Source organism: Ipomoea nil, unplaced genomic scaffold (assembly GCF_001879475.1).
Source record: "Ipomoea nil cultivar Tokyo-kokei standard unplaced genomic scaffold, Asagao_1.1 scaffold2779, whole genome shotgun sequence".
In the NCBI taxonomy this organism is placed as follows: Eukaryota; Viridiplantae; Streptophyta; class Magnoliopsida; order Solanales; family Convolvulaceae; genus Ipomoea; species Ipomoea nil.
In genome coordinates, this window is record NW_017619207.1 from 2,700,194 (window position 1) to 2,714,664 (window position 14,471).

The 14,471-nt window shown below is 39.9% G+C and overlaps 2 protein-coding genes and 1 long non-coding RNA gene across 3 annotated transcripts; all 3 read left to right on the forward strand.

Moving 5' to 3' along the window:
* Positions 1-2,145: 2,145 nt before the first annotated feature.
* LOC109157311 (zinc finger BED domain-containing protein RICESLEEPER 2-like) lies at positions 2,146-4,687 on the forward strand. Its single transcript, XM_019305211.1, has 6 exons — positions 2,146-2,194; positions 2,544-2,863; positions 3,008-3,407; positions 3,499-3,688; positions 3,725-4,568; positions 4,661-4,687. The coding sequence occupies exons 1-6, from the start codon at positions 2,146-2,148 to the stop codon at positions 4,685-4,687; spliced, it is 1,830 nt and encodes a 609-aa protein (XP_019160756.1).
* A 19-nt stretch (positions 4,688-4,706) lies between these two features.
* Positions 4,707-5,141, forward strand: LOC109157253. The gene is made up of 2 exons (XR_002050201.1): positions 4,707-4,811; positions 4,891-5,141. It is a non-coding gene; the product is annotated as an uncharacterized LOC109157253 (long non-coding RNA).
* A 3,343-nt stretch (positions 5,142-8,484) lies between these two features.
* On the forward strand, positions 8,485-8,982 carry LOC109157312. Its single transcript, XM_019305212.1, has one exon. It carries the CDS (start codon positions 8,485-8,487, stop codon positions 8,980-8,982), a length of 498 nt encoding a protein of 165 aa, XP_019160757.1.
* The last annotated feature ends 5,489 nt before the right edge of the window (positions 8,983-14,471 follow it).

A 14,471-nucleotide genomic window follows, 5' to 3' on the forward strand; every position in this document is an offset into this window, starting at 1 on the left:
GGCACCCGTATATGTGTTCCGAATGCTTACCTGGGAATGTTGTGTGCGTGTTCTCCATGGTCGCCGGTTGCAGTTGGTGTTTGCCGACGGTTTGTCTCTCAGCGCGATGATTTGGGCGTTGGGGTGGTGGTTCGCGTCGGGTTGGGGGTGGCGTATTAGTGGTAGGATAGTTATAGTCGAATTAGTCTTATATCAGAACTGTTTATTTGTATGGTAAGTAGGATTCTAGTTGGTTTGTCTAAATTGCCCTTTTCATATGCAGTCTTACACTGGCGCCTATTTTTCCATGTTCCATCCCAGCCATTAATCTAATCTAATCTAATGGCTCATGTTTGTCCACAGGTTTGTATTTTAATAGTGTTTGCATGTGAATCGGACCCTATATATATATATATATATATATATATATATATATATATATATATATATATATATATATATATTATATATATATATATATATATATATATATATATATATATATATATATATATATATATATATATATATATAGTTTAGTGATTAACATTATATAGATAGTAATACACTATCACCAATAAGATAGTGACACCAAAATTTCAAAACCATTTTTAAAAAATTATATTAAGGTATATAAATAGCTTAAAACAATCGCATAATAATTTTTAAATACTCAATAACTTTTAATATTTTTAAATTCAAATGTTAATTGCATTTGTGGTGTGCATATTTGAGTCTAATTATTCCATGTATATTTCGTTAATGCAAGATGCAATTTGAAAAGTTTTAAAAATAAAAAATAAAAGTAATGTGGAATCAAATGGCGATTCCAAAATTTTGGAAGGGAAGTAAGGATTGTTTGGTCACAGCAAAAGAATTAGGAAATATTTCACTTTTTGGTGGGCTGATAGTGGCGGTCACTGCCGGCCGACCAAACCGCCCTTCCCTTTAGCTTAGGCTAGCAAAAGCCAAAAAGGTGAATGACTACTACGTACCAACCCAGTGATTGTGACATTTCTCCTTTCGTTTTATTTGTCGTCCCCCATAGTTTTCATATTTCCACATTTGGCCCATTATTTTGTAGATGGATTGGAATTAGTATCTTCGACTATAAGTTTACCCCTCTATTATATGCTTCCACTCTTCCAGTACTCTTCTGTATTAATAGAACAGAGAAATATTGGTCATGTTTGGTAAAATAGCTTATAAATCAATTTTGATTTGTTTGATCACTATTAGCTAGTTAAACAATCAATATGAATGTTTGGTTAATAAGCTTTTTGTAACATCTTATTGCTTCAAAACATTAAAAATCAAAGCAGTTTTTTGAGAAAATAAATTGTTTTCTCAAAACACCTCCCAATAATTTTTTTTTTAAAAAAAACAATGAGACTGTGTAAACTGATTCAGCAATCCCATCTGCGAGTCGCGTTACTCTCATTGTCTCTTCACGGTATTAGGTAACGGGGTTCTTGAACCCGTTGCCAGGGCTCATAAGCCCGTTGCCTAGTACCGTGAAGGTAATTAGCAATAGGGGTGTAAACAAATCAAATAATTTTAATTCGATTCGTGATTCGAATTCGAATAATTCGAATTCGAATCCGAATTCGAATACCTATTTTGATTCGAAATTTATTCGAATCCGAATACGAATCGGAATATATTCGATTCGAATACTATTCGAATATATATATATATATATATATATATATATATAATAGAATCTATAATATAATATAATATAATATTATATTATATTTTTATATTAAAAAATAAAAAATAAACCCTAAGTTCCCTAAGTCAGTATCACAACGTGAGACTTGAGAGAAAACTGAACAAGCAACGCCGCTATTCTCCAACTCCAAGTCGCTATTCTCCAACCGCTTCAGTCAATCGCAGTCTGCACTTCCGGTCGCCGGAGTGCCGACTCCGGTCGTGACTCTGCCCTCCTCAAGCTCCAACACGGCAACACCTCATCTCCATTCTCTCCAATCTCCTGACTCTAGAGTCTAGAGCCCGAACTCCAAGACTGTGACGGCTCCGTACTTCCGCGACAGAGAAGCTTCAACATCTGCACTCCAATCTCAAGATCTATGACGGTTTCGCGCTAGAGAAGCTCCAAGCCTCCAACGCCAACACTCCAGATCTGTGACTGTTCCGGCAGCAATGGACGGCAAGGGCATGACGGCGGCGACCGATAACAATGGTAATAGCAGTATGTTGATATATATATATATATATATATATATATATATATATATATATATATATATATATATATATATATATATATAAAAGATGTAAACATATATCAAACAGAGAAATAACATACTGTAAAAATATACAGTATGTTATTTCTCTGTTTGATATATGTTTACATCTTTTATATATATATATATATATAAACAAAGAAATTGATATATATGTTATAGTAATCAAAGCATTTGTTAGTTTGTTTACCGTATGTTTTGTTATTTAACTGATTATGTGAATTGAATTTGAAAATTATTTATTTTATATTATTATAGTACTCAAAAAGAAATTATTGAATTTGTGGGCAGTAGATTCTTCCTTGGCTATTCAATCTTCAAATCCAAATGAGCAAAGACAAGGAGATGATGTTAGAGAATATGAGGAAATAAATTATGGTGATTTTAATGAAGTTAATGATGGAGGCCTTGAAGGTGATAATGTTCATGACTTGGATGCTAATGTGGAAGTTAATGATGATGGTATAGAAAATGAAAATATAGAGGTTGGAGATGAAAAAGGTGATGATGAGAAGGAATGTGAAAAGAATGATGATCAAGAACAATTTCAAAGGAAGAAAAGAAAGAGGGTATCAAAAGCTCACTTTGATTTTACTGAAGTTACTGCAAAGGATGTAAGTATAAAGCTACAATGTATACATTGTAAAACACTCCTTTCTAAGTCAGCGTCTTCTACAACAACTCATCTTTGGAACCATTTGAATAGGTGTACACAAAAGAAGCTTCAAACAAAAAATCAAAAAACCTTGCAATTTCAGAATGCAAAATCCAAGTTTGAGACACCTCCTTTGTCCGATGGTAAATATGATCATACAAAGCAAAGAGAAGCTATTGCTCATTGGATTCTGATGCACGAGCAACCGTTAAGTGCTGTGGAAAATTTTGGCTTTACTTTCATGATGAATGTTAATCTTCCACAATATGAGAAAGTCTCTCGTGCCATGGCAAAGAATGACGTCATTACTGTTTATGAAATAGAGAAGAAAAAGTTACAATTGCTATTAAGAACCATCAATAAGATATCATTGACCACTGATATTTGGAAGTCTAAGGTGCAAAATGTTTCATATATGTGTGTCACTGGACACTTTGTTGATTCAAATTGGCAACTTCAAAAGCGTGTACTTAGTTTCATGCCTCTTCCTCCTCCGCATACTGGTAATGTTCACTTGTTTGTAAATATATTTCTATAATAATTAATTAATAATAACTATTTCTTGAATTTAATTATATTATTGTCATATTTCAGGTGTTGATATCATTGATGGGGTTATGAAGTCCACAAAGGATTGGGGAATAGAGCATAAAATCTTCACTATTTCAGTGGACAATGCTTCAAACAATGATGTTGCAGTTAGAATTGCCAAACAAACTTTCTCCAGGAGTCATAAGCTACCTTTGGGTGGTAAGCTATTTCATGTGAGATGCACTGCTCATATATTGAATCTTGTTGTTCAGGATGGTATTTTTGCAATTAAAACCATTGTTGATGATGTTAGGAATAGTGTGCGATTTATTAATCAGTCTGAGTCTAGGTTGATGAAGTTTTCTGAAATTGTGCATCATTTGGGAAATCCGGTGAAAAAGTTAGTTCTTGATTGTGTTACTCGTTGGAATTCTACATATGAAATGTTAGTTGTGGCCCTTAAACTTAAGGATGCATTCCCAATATTTGCACAAAGAGAGCCTTCATATAAATGTTGTCCTAGCTTGGAAGATTGGACTAGAATACAGGATGTTCTTAGCATCTTAGAGGTGTTTTATGAAGCTACTCAAGTGATCTCTGGAACTAAGTATCCCACTTCTAATGTTTTTCTTGGTGTTGTTTGGAGGGTCAAGCATGTCTTAAATGAAAATGAGTTTCATCATGAAGAGGTCATTAGAAATATGATTGAAAAGATGAAGAAAAAATTTGACAAATATTGGGGTGATTGCAATCTTTTGATGTCTATTGGAGCAATACTTGATCCTAGGTACAAAATGAGGTTGGTTGATTTTGCTTTCAACCAAATATATAATGCAAATGATGCACGTGCAAATGTGAAGAATGTTAGGGATGCATTACATGACTTGTTTTATGAATATGTTGAAATTGATAACATGAGAAATCGAAGAGGTAGTTCTTCTGTGACACATGTTGGGAGTTCGGTTGTTACTTCTACACGCTTTACTTCTAAAGAAAAAGTAGTCCTTTCTGGTTTGTCTTTGTATGATAAATATTTAGACAGTGTTGAAGATGTAACTCCAAAAAAATCAGAGTTGGACATTTACTTGGAGGAAGGGGTTTATAGGTGTCAAGATGGTGAAGTAACCTCCCCTGTATTTGATGCCTTATCTTGGTGGAAATCTCATGAATTGAAGTTCAGTATTTTGTCTAAATTAGCCCGTGATGTTTTAGCTATTCCAATTAGCTCCGTGGCATCAGAAGCCACATTTAGTGCGGGTACCCGAGTTCTAGATCCTCATTGTGCTAAACTATCTTCTGACATGGTGCAAGTTTTAATTTGTGGAGCAGATTGGGTTCGTCAACTTCATGGGATCAATAAGCCTATTATGACATATGTAAGTTCTACTTTAGTAATTTAATATATCTTATTGATTTAATGATAATAATTTTAACTTTATTTTTATTTTTTTGTAGGAGGAAGAAGAACCAATTGATGTCATATTGCAAGCATGATGGCTGGGGGATATTTGAAGTTTAATTGTGATTGTTATTGTAGTACTTAATTTTTGAATTTGATTGACTTTTTTTGGGTTGATGTTGAAGCTTAATTCAAACCTAATATTCTTAATCTAGTATTTAATATATGAATTTGATGATTGACTTTTTGTTGTTATTTTAATCTGATTCTTGATTAGTGTATTAATGTAACATTTTATGCTATTTAATTATAAATTTTTATTACATTTTTTCTTAATTTATTAGAAATTTTTTTTAAAAATTAAGTTAGCCATTTCGAATTCGAATATTCGAGTCGAATCAAATATATTCGAATAAACTGGTCGAATCGAATACGAATCAAATTTAAGATTCGAATATTAAACGAATACGAATACGAATATTCGAATATATAGTCGAATTCGAATCGAATAGTGAGATATTTGACTCGATTCGATTCGTATACACCCCTAATTAGCAATGAGACATGATTACTTATTAGTGTTCACGGGCTTCCTAAGCACGTGAACATATGTTTATGTTTTATATATAAATTCTATAATAATAATATTTTTTTAAAACAAGAATAAACTTTAATTCATAGAATCCAAAACAAGAACGTCGTGAACAAAACAAGGAGGAGTGGCATACCACTCCCCCGGGTCACAGACAAAGAAACGGTATTTCTAACTAACGCATGGACAGTCCGATTTGTGACCTCCGAACAAACTTGAAGCTCACATCGCTAAACTACATCATGACTTCTTTAATATCATAAATAATAATACCAAACTCGAAATTAAAATTATTAAGATTCAAAGCTGAAATCACTAATTGAGCAGCTGTTTCCACATCCACATTATCGTAGTTCATCTCTTTAAGCCAGCTTAATGTTTCACGGATGCTCACCGCTTCGGCCACCTTCGTCGAATAACACTGTTACACCCCGTGTTACGGCTTCGTATCCGGACTAATTATGAAATTAAATCCGTTAACATATAATTAAAAATGATTTAATTAGACTAGGATTCGCATTAATTAATTAGCACAGTTCACAATGGACCATTGACCCTTATCCTTAACCAAGTCTTTAATTCTATAAGGAATAGGAAAAGTAGGCCTTTGCTATTCAGATTCTATTTAGGACTCCTGGATCTATACATAGGGAATTAGAAAGAGTTTAAAAACCCTGCCACAATTAATTATACCGCGCAAGATATTCCCCGAGGAAACCTAGCAAAGGAATTCCCCGCCACCAAACATAGAGGAATCCGTTGGAGGGAGATCTTAGGGAAGAACCTTAGTAGCCAAGGATATTGATTAGGGCTAAAGAGGTAACCCATGTCTCAACAAAACCAATTTTCCTTGCTATATCTTATTTATTAGCTCCTTTGATAATCGTATGTGTAATTCTGTGATTGAGTCTTGATAGAGCCCTTGCATAGGATTTATATTGTGCTTATTTGATGATCTTGATGTTCTTGATATTGTGATTGACTATATGTATGATCTCGTATTTTGATTATGTCTAGAGCACTAGGGTTTATATTGTGAATTTCGTATTATGATGTTCTTGGTATATTTGGGTGGGAATATGCATGATCGGGTGTTGAGTCTAGCCTAGGACTTGTATTTAGGACTTTGCATATAGATTTCTTGATGTTCTTGTTGTTCCGGTTGCTCTTGAACCATTATATGATTTATGTTGGGTCTTGGTATGTTTAGGAGTCGTGTTAGAACGTATTTGGAATGATTCTTGATTTAATTCCGTTAATTGAATCCGTGGGGTCATCGTTATGTGTTGGAATGTGTCTGGACACGGTTCCGGGTTCCACGAGTGATCCCGGGACCGAAAAGTTGCCTATGTACCAGTAGGGGTAGGTGGGGGGATGACCGCCCACCACCTACCCGCTGCCCGGCGAGCCCAATCAAAAGGGCAGCCGGCGGGCGGAGGCCTCTGCCCGCCGGCCACCCGCTGGAATGGTGACTGCCCGCCGGCGGGTGGCTGCCTGCCACCTACCCGCTGGAAGGTGGGTACGGGGCGTGGTGTTTTCCGTTTTTTGTTTCCGCGTGTCCCGTTGTACCCCAATTGTCGTGTATGAGTCTCGTTTGGTGTTTTGAGTACCGTTCTAGGAATTTATGTGTAGTACGTGTCGTTATTGTTATGTCTTAATTGTTATTTGATTGATTATGTGTTTATTGATTGAATGATGATGAGTATCGTGGTCATTGTGCAATAGCCGGTGTGATTAATGATGATGATGAGATTGTGATTGGCGGAAATGAATTGTTGGCGGTTGGCACCACTTGTGCCCGGTCATTGTACTAAAGGTACAGGCATAGCGGTTACCGTGCTAAAGGCACAAACCCACCTTTGACTTGCTTTCCGTTGAGCATGGGTCAGGTTATAAGTGCTGCGGTGTCATGTCAAGGCTATATGCGTTGACCCCTTGATATTGGCACTAGAGGTGCGGATCATGCGAATGGCACTGCGGCGCTATCTTGATATGTTGGTGGTTCAAAGGTGGTTTGTCGGTGGGGGCATGTAGTTGCCCGGAGGAATAAGGGAGGCGATATAAGGGTGGCCTGAAGGTATATGTTGGAACTGATATAAGGACGGAGGGGAGCTACAAGGTTGGAACTTGGTATAAGGTTGGAAGATGGATTGTGTGACTTGATGCTTACTTGCTATTTGATTGCCTTGAATGCCCTTGTTGTCTCTATTTGCTATTTGTGAGCTTACTTGTCTATTATGCCTTGTATTGTATTCTTAGGACGCATGCTAATTTTTATGATTATTCTATACTGTTGAATCTGTTGTCGTGTCTTGAGTCTGGATCTTGGATTTAAAATAGTGTCTCGTAAGTATATATGTATTCCAATTTCAAAATGATTTCTTATATCTACCTATATTGTACTTAACGCGTTGGAGTGGGTTACCAGCATTATTCGCTGACGGTTGTTACACCGAATGTTTTTCAGGACCAATTGTGTAGCTTCGGAGCGCGCTAGTCAGATTCGTGGACTTAGTTTAGATATGACTAGCCTTGATGAGATGACCTGCGTGCCTTGATTTACAATTGGATATTCATGGTGGTTTATGCTTTGTAAGATAGTTTAGCCTGTGCATCTGAGTTCTCTAGCTCAGATGTGGCATAACACCCCGACTATTATGTTTACTTTATGCTCTGTTTGAGGATTAATAATAGATTTGCCTTTATTCCGGCGGTCACAGATTTTAATCAATAAGTTTGAAATGATTTGAAATTTAGGGGTGTTACAGTTGGTATCAGAGCCTATGTTCGACCCTAGGATAAAACCCCTAAGGACAAGACTTTAGGACATTAAGTTCGAACTCTAGGTACTTAAATACATAGGATCTAGGAAGTTTAGGACACACGGTGAGGCTGTGAGTTTATCTAACATTATCTGCTTAACTTCTCCCTAATCTATTCTGTGCTTAGCTTGAAGAGCCCCCCCCCTCCCCCCCCCCCCCATAAATTATAACATCAAGGTAAGGATGTAAGTCCCTAACCTACCGTTACGATCGGTGTTGATCCTGTAGACACCGAAATGGCACCAACAAGGAGTCAGTCAAGAACCCCAGAGCCTTCTGCCTACGATTCGTTAACTCAGAACCTACAACAATTGACTCAGGTTGCCCAGACACTGAGCAACGCCATCCTCCAAAACAACAACCGACCAGCGCCGCCAAACAGAAACTCAGATATAGCTCGCCAAGTCTCGAGCCATCGCCCGCCTATCTTCTTAGGGGAAGAAGATCCCACGACCCTTGAAGAATGGATCCGAACATTCGACAAGATCTTTGAGGTAGTGGAGTGCCCGGAGGGACGCCGTGTGGAATTAGCCTCGTTCTATTTCGGACACGAGGCCGATCTTTGGTGGGTTCACGAAGGACCTACTTATAGGCAAGAACCGGGATTCAATTGGGAATCCATGAAGGCACGGTTACGGGGACGGTTTTACCCCGCACACATAAGGGCAGCTATGTACGAAGAATTCCTCCACCTGAAACAGGGGATGATCACCGTCATGGAATACCACAAATGATTTCTCGAGCTAGCTCGTTTCGCACCTGAATTGGTGCCTACAGAGGTGACTAAAATAGAGAAGTTTGTAGCGGGCCTCAACTTCGAAGCTCGAAAGGCTCTAACCGTAAGTAAACCCAGGACCCTTAATGAGGCTTACACCAGCGCCGCTGACCTTTACCGGATCCAACTTCTACAACAGGGAGTTCAGGAACAAATCCGCAAGAGGAATATCAGAAGTGGGGGACCGACCGTGAAGAGAACAAGGAAAGACTCTAACACGAGGACGGTTAACCCACCTAATCAAGGGCCGCCTATGAGATACAACAAAACCAACGTGAGACAATTACTTTGCAGAAAATGTAATAAGGACCATAGGGGAAATGATTGCCTCGGAAACGCCTTACGATGCTTCAATTGTGGGGGAGAAGGACACAAGGCCTTCCAATGCACCCAACCCCCAAGTGTGAAGCCTACGGTCATGGTCCAACAAGGGAACGCGAATAATCGAGAGAATTACGCGGCACCTGGAAAGGTATTCGTCATTAGTCGCACCCAAGCCGACCTCGAAGCCGAAGCCGGGGTCGACGCAGAAAACATAGCTCTAGGAGACAAGGACCCCATGAATCAACTGAAAGAGAATCCGGAAGAAGAATTTTGTCTAGGATAGATAAACCACAAACCCTTGTAAACTACCTTTTAGTTGGACTGCTTATTTAGTTTGATTATTTAGAAACCCCCATGCTTTTAATAAAAGCCAAGTTAATTAGTTCAATCAGCTTAAATTCCTCTTACTCGAATTAATTAAAGGACTAAATTCGTGCCTCCTACAATCTATGAATCAGTGGGTGCAACTAGAAAAGTCTAAAACGGTACTCTTCCCACCCTAGGACAAACAAATGATAGGAAACCCTCAAAAGCATAAAAGGAGTGCACTAAAAGGACTAATGTAACCAATGAGAATTAAACCCTAAACCTCCCACTTACAAAACCAAGCTCCTAACCACTAAACCATAAATGTTTCTTCAAACCTCAAGGGAACACAACCTTCTTAACCCCCTCCAAATCCCTAAAACCCACAAAATCCCCAAATCAAAAACTCTTCTCTCATCTCCCCCTTCTCCACTTTTCTCTCTCCCCTCTCTCCTCCCTCTTCCGGCCACACCACGCACACAGCCACCCCCCACTGCCAGCCATTGCGCCGAGCTACGCCCGCGACCACCGAAGCCGCAAACGCCCGCCACCGCCGTCGCCGCCGTGCACCGGGCGGAACCCTCGCCGGAGCTCCCACCGGAAAAAATAGCCCCACACTCGAAGCCACCACCTAAAATTCCCACAATGCCAAAGAGGCATGTCAACACCCAAGTCCCGGAATGGAACAATGCCGACTAAATGGTATTGGGAGGTAAAGCACTTGAGCCCGATCAATTCTCTCCGGAGTTGGTTGATATGCTTAAATTCCAAGGCCTATTAGATACATACCTCGTAATAAAAGAGGATACGTATCCCGAGTTGGTGAAGGAATTCTATTGCCACTTGGTAACTACCAAACGAGGGGACAAGTTGGAGATCACCTCCAAGGTCCGTGGCAAAGAGATAGTGCTCACTGAGGGCCGCCTGATTAAGCTCCTAAAACTGTCCGCCACGGGTGTGTCGGACTATGACCGAAAGGCATGGGTTAGCACCTGAGACACGGGGTACGGGGATTATCTCGGTTATTTGTTGGGAAGATAAGGCGGTTTCACTTCGGCCATGAGGCCAATTAAAAAACTGTTAACCGCCGAGCAAAAATTGCTAGTTATGATTGTGTCCGACAGCTTGTTGCCCACTAACAACAAGAGCAAGGATGTGGGAAGCTTGGAATGCACCTTTGCCTATTTTCTTAAGCATAAGGTGAAGTTCAATTTACCCGCTCTTATGTTGAAGCACATGGAATTCTGTAAGTCTAGCAACCGACTCAGTCTACCCTACGGGATGATTCTGAGTTGGATCATGGAAAGGAAAGGGGCGGACATAAGCCTGGACTGAAGCCAGAACCATGAGTGGGATGGTTTTCAATGCCCAAAACCTCCGCCGCAACGACATCTACCATGTCGGAGAGGGACAGTACATTACCCTCGAGGAGGCTTGCCTGAAATCCCCGGAAGAGCGACGAATGTTAGTGGATCAGTTGGATATAACAAACAAGAAAATGAAATGGACAATGCAAGAGAGCGAGGAGCAGGAGGAGCAGGAAGAAGAAAGCGAGCCTAGCCAACCTGAACCTGTGCAAGGAAGAGGAAACACGGAGGATCGAGACGAGAGGTCCACCAATGAGCGCATCCTCGCGCAACTCATGAGGTAGAATCGGATCATGGATGAGGGATTCTCGTCCTTGATTCTCGCAATGAGCTCATTGGACAGGAAAGTGGCGACAATCGAGACCATGTTGGGTACACGTGGAGCTTCAAGCTCGGGAACTGGAAATCAAGGTATACTCAAAATCTAAATCCTTACTTACCTCCGACCTAATCAACCCCACCCAACACTCGTTAAAATGACAAACTCGAGCCACATTTCCTCAATTAGGAGAACAAATTGCATGACACCTAGGAACAAGGGGAATGATCTGTGTCTGAGCTTCGGGGACGAAGCTCCTTGTAAGGAGGTAGGGTGTAACACCCCCTGTTACGGCCTTCGTATCCAGACTAATTATGAAATTAATTCTGTTAACATATAATTAAAAAGGATTTAATTAGACAAGGATTCCCATTAATTAATTAGAATGGTCCACAATGGACCATGGACCCTTATCCTTATTCAAGTCTTTAATTCTATAAGGAATAGGAAAAGTAGGCCTTTGTTATTCAGATTTTAGTTAGGACTCCTGGATCTATATATAGGGAATTAGAAAGCGTTTAGAAACCCTGCCACAATTAATTATACCGCGCAAGATATTCTTTGAGGAAACCTAGCAAAGGAATTCCCCGCCACCAAACATAAAGGAATCCGTTGGAGGGAGATCTTAGGGAGGAACCTTAGTTGTAACACCCCGAAATTTTTAGACTTTTGAAGCTTATATAATAAAAGTAGAATCTCATTAAATCCCAAATCACAATACAAAGAGTACGGGGTGCTATGCCACACCTGAGCTGGAGAACTCAGGTGCACAGGCTAACTAGTTAATATCCTTAATAAAGAGAATGCATAACATGGCACGCAGGCCAAAAAGGAAACTATCTACTTCTATGCTCTGAGGTTCTAGCGCGCTCCCGTGCCTACTCTTCTGTGCCTGAAAGCCAAATATATCTGTTCAGCGAGAGATGCTGGTAACCCACTCCAACGCGTTGAAATACAATACATATAGATATATACATAGTTATATGAAAACCATTTCGAAGCATGAAGATATATCCTAAGATATATCCTAAGAGACGCGTTGAAATAAGAGACTCACAGATAGAGCTTAGCACAGACAACGGTCATAATCAAGCATATACAATTCATAAGCATAGGGAAACAGGCAAGGCAGATAAAGATAAGCACAGTTAATATCCATAATCCAACATGTACGATTCCCGGCATAAATCCCAAAGTCACATCTTAAGACACTCATAACAACGACTCATCCATATCTCATCACATAGCATACTTTGTTGGTGCCACAGGACCAATCGCATGCCCATACATGAGGGTCAGCGCATATAGCTCTGACACGGCCCCGCAGCACCCTGCCCCGTATCGCAACACGGAGGGGTCGATCGCAACCGACCGATGAACCGTAGCTCATCATAGTTTGATCGCAACCAAACAGTGGACCGCAGCCCAAGAGTATGTCATCTGACCGCAGCCAGGAAATATGAACCGCAACTCATGTATAAACGTTTGATCGCAACCAAACGGTGGACCGCAGCCCTATATAATATTTATATACCTGACTGATCGCAACCGGCCTGGTTAACAGTCCGTATGGTTCTCAACCCATCCAACTGCCCGTATAGCCAATTTGATCGCAACCAAATTGGGGTATCATGCACACATAACACGTAGCAAGCAAATGCAACCCACATTAACACATTGGGAAGGGGGAGAAAACGTATAACAAAACCTATGCGTGATCCTTCACATACTAAGAATAATCCTAAGGGGTTCATACTTCTTTCACCTAGGTCAACGGGATACCAATTCAACTAGCATGCAATATATAAGACTCATACAACCTACGAACGGTACCCGAAATATCAAACTAGACATAGGCACGATAGACGGACTCCGTTGGGACACCATGGGGGTCGGGGGAACATCAAACGGGGAAGCTAAAATCCCGAATCAGGGTGCAAACCAGCCGGTAGCCGGTGGGTGAGGATTCACCCGCCGGCGGCAACTATTCCGGGCAGCGGGCGGCTGCCCGCTACCGGCGTTGCCCAAATAGGCCGCGGGTAGGTGGCGGGTCCCCTACCCCCACCTACCCCCCACTGACTCTTTTTCACCAAAAAAGCCCCGGGAACCTTTGTGGAACCCGAAACCATGCTTAGACACTTTCAAACGCAATTGATAACACACGTAGACAATTAACGGATCAAAATCAAGAAACACACGGCACATAACCTATCATGCTTTTCTAAACATAATCAACACCCAAACATGCAAATTCCCACCCAATCTACCAAGAATAATACCATACGAATTCCACGATATAACCTAGGGTTCTAATTATTTTTAAATCAACAAGAACACAATTCATCTTCTAATATCAAGATTCGGTAGGAATATCATATAAACATCAAGAGCATCATATAATCATCAAGAACACCAAGAACACCATATAATCATCAAGAATCTCTTATCATCAAGGTTACCCATGGAATCATAACACCAATCATCAAGATCATTATAACGAATCATCAACACACAAGAATATGGGGGAAATCCTAAGAGGGGAATCATAGCTATGAAAATAGGTTTTGTTGAGACATGGGTTACCTTTTAGCCTTAATTAATTCCTTGGCTATGAAGGGTCTTTCTTGAAGCTTTCTTCTTTCTTGATTTCTCCTAGGGGAATTCTTGGAACTTCTTGTGTGGTGAGGGATTATTGTGGTGGGGGTTCTAGGTGCCTCTTAAGTCCCCTATTTGTATATCTAGGAGTCCTAATTAGGAACTAATATTATAGGCCTGCTAATTCTATTCCTTTTAGGGCTAGGGGTTGGGTTTTAGAGGTGAGGGCCCGCGGACTATGGTGGGCCTTTTCCTAATTAATTACTGGAATTTAATTCTTTCTTTTGGGCAATAGGTTAAATTATTAATCGGTTCTAGGGGTTATAACACGGGGTGTTACATTAGTAGCCAAGGATATTGATTAGGGCAAGAGGTAACCCATGTCTCAACAAAACTTATTTTCCCTGCTATATCTTATTTATTGGCTCCTTTGATAATCGTATGTGTAATTCTGTGATTGAGTCTTGATAGAACCCTTGCATAGGATTTATATTGTGCTTATTTGATGATGTTGATGTTCTTGATATTGTGATTGAC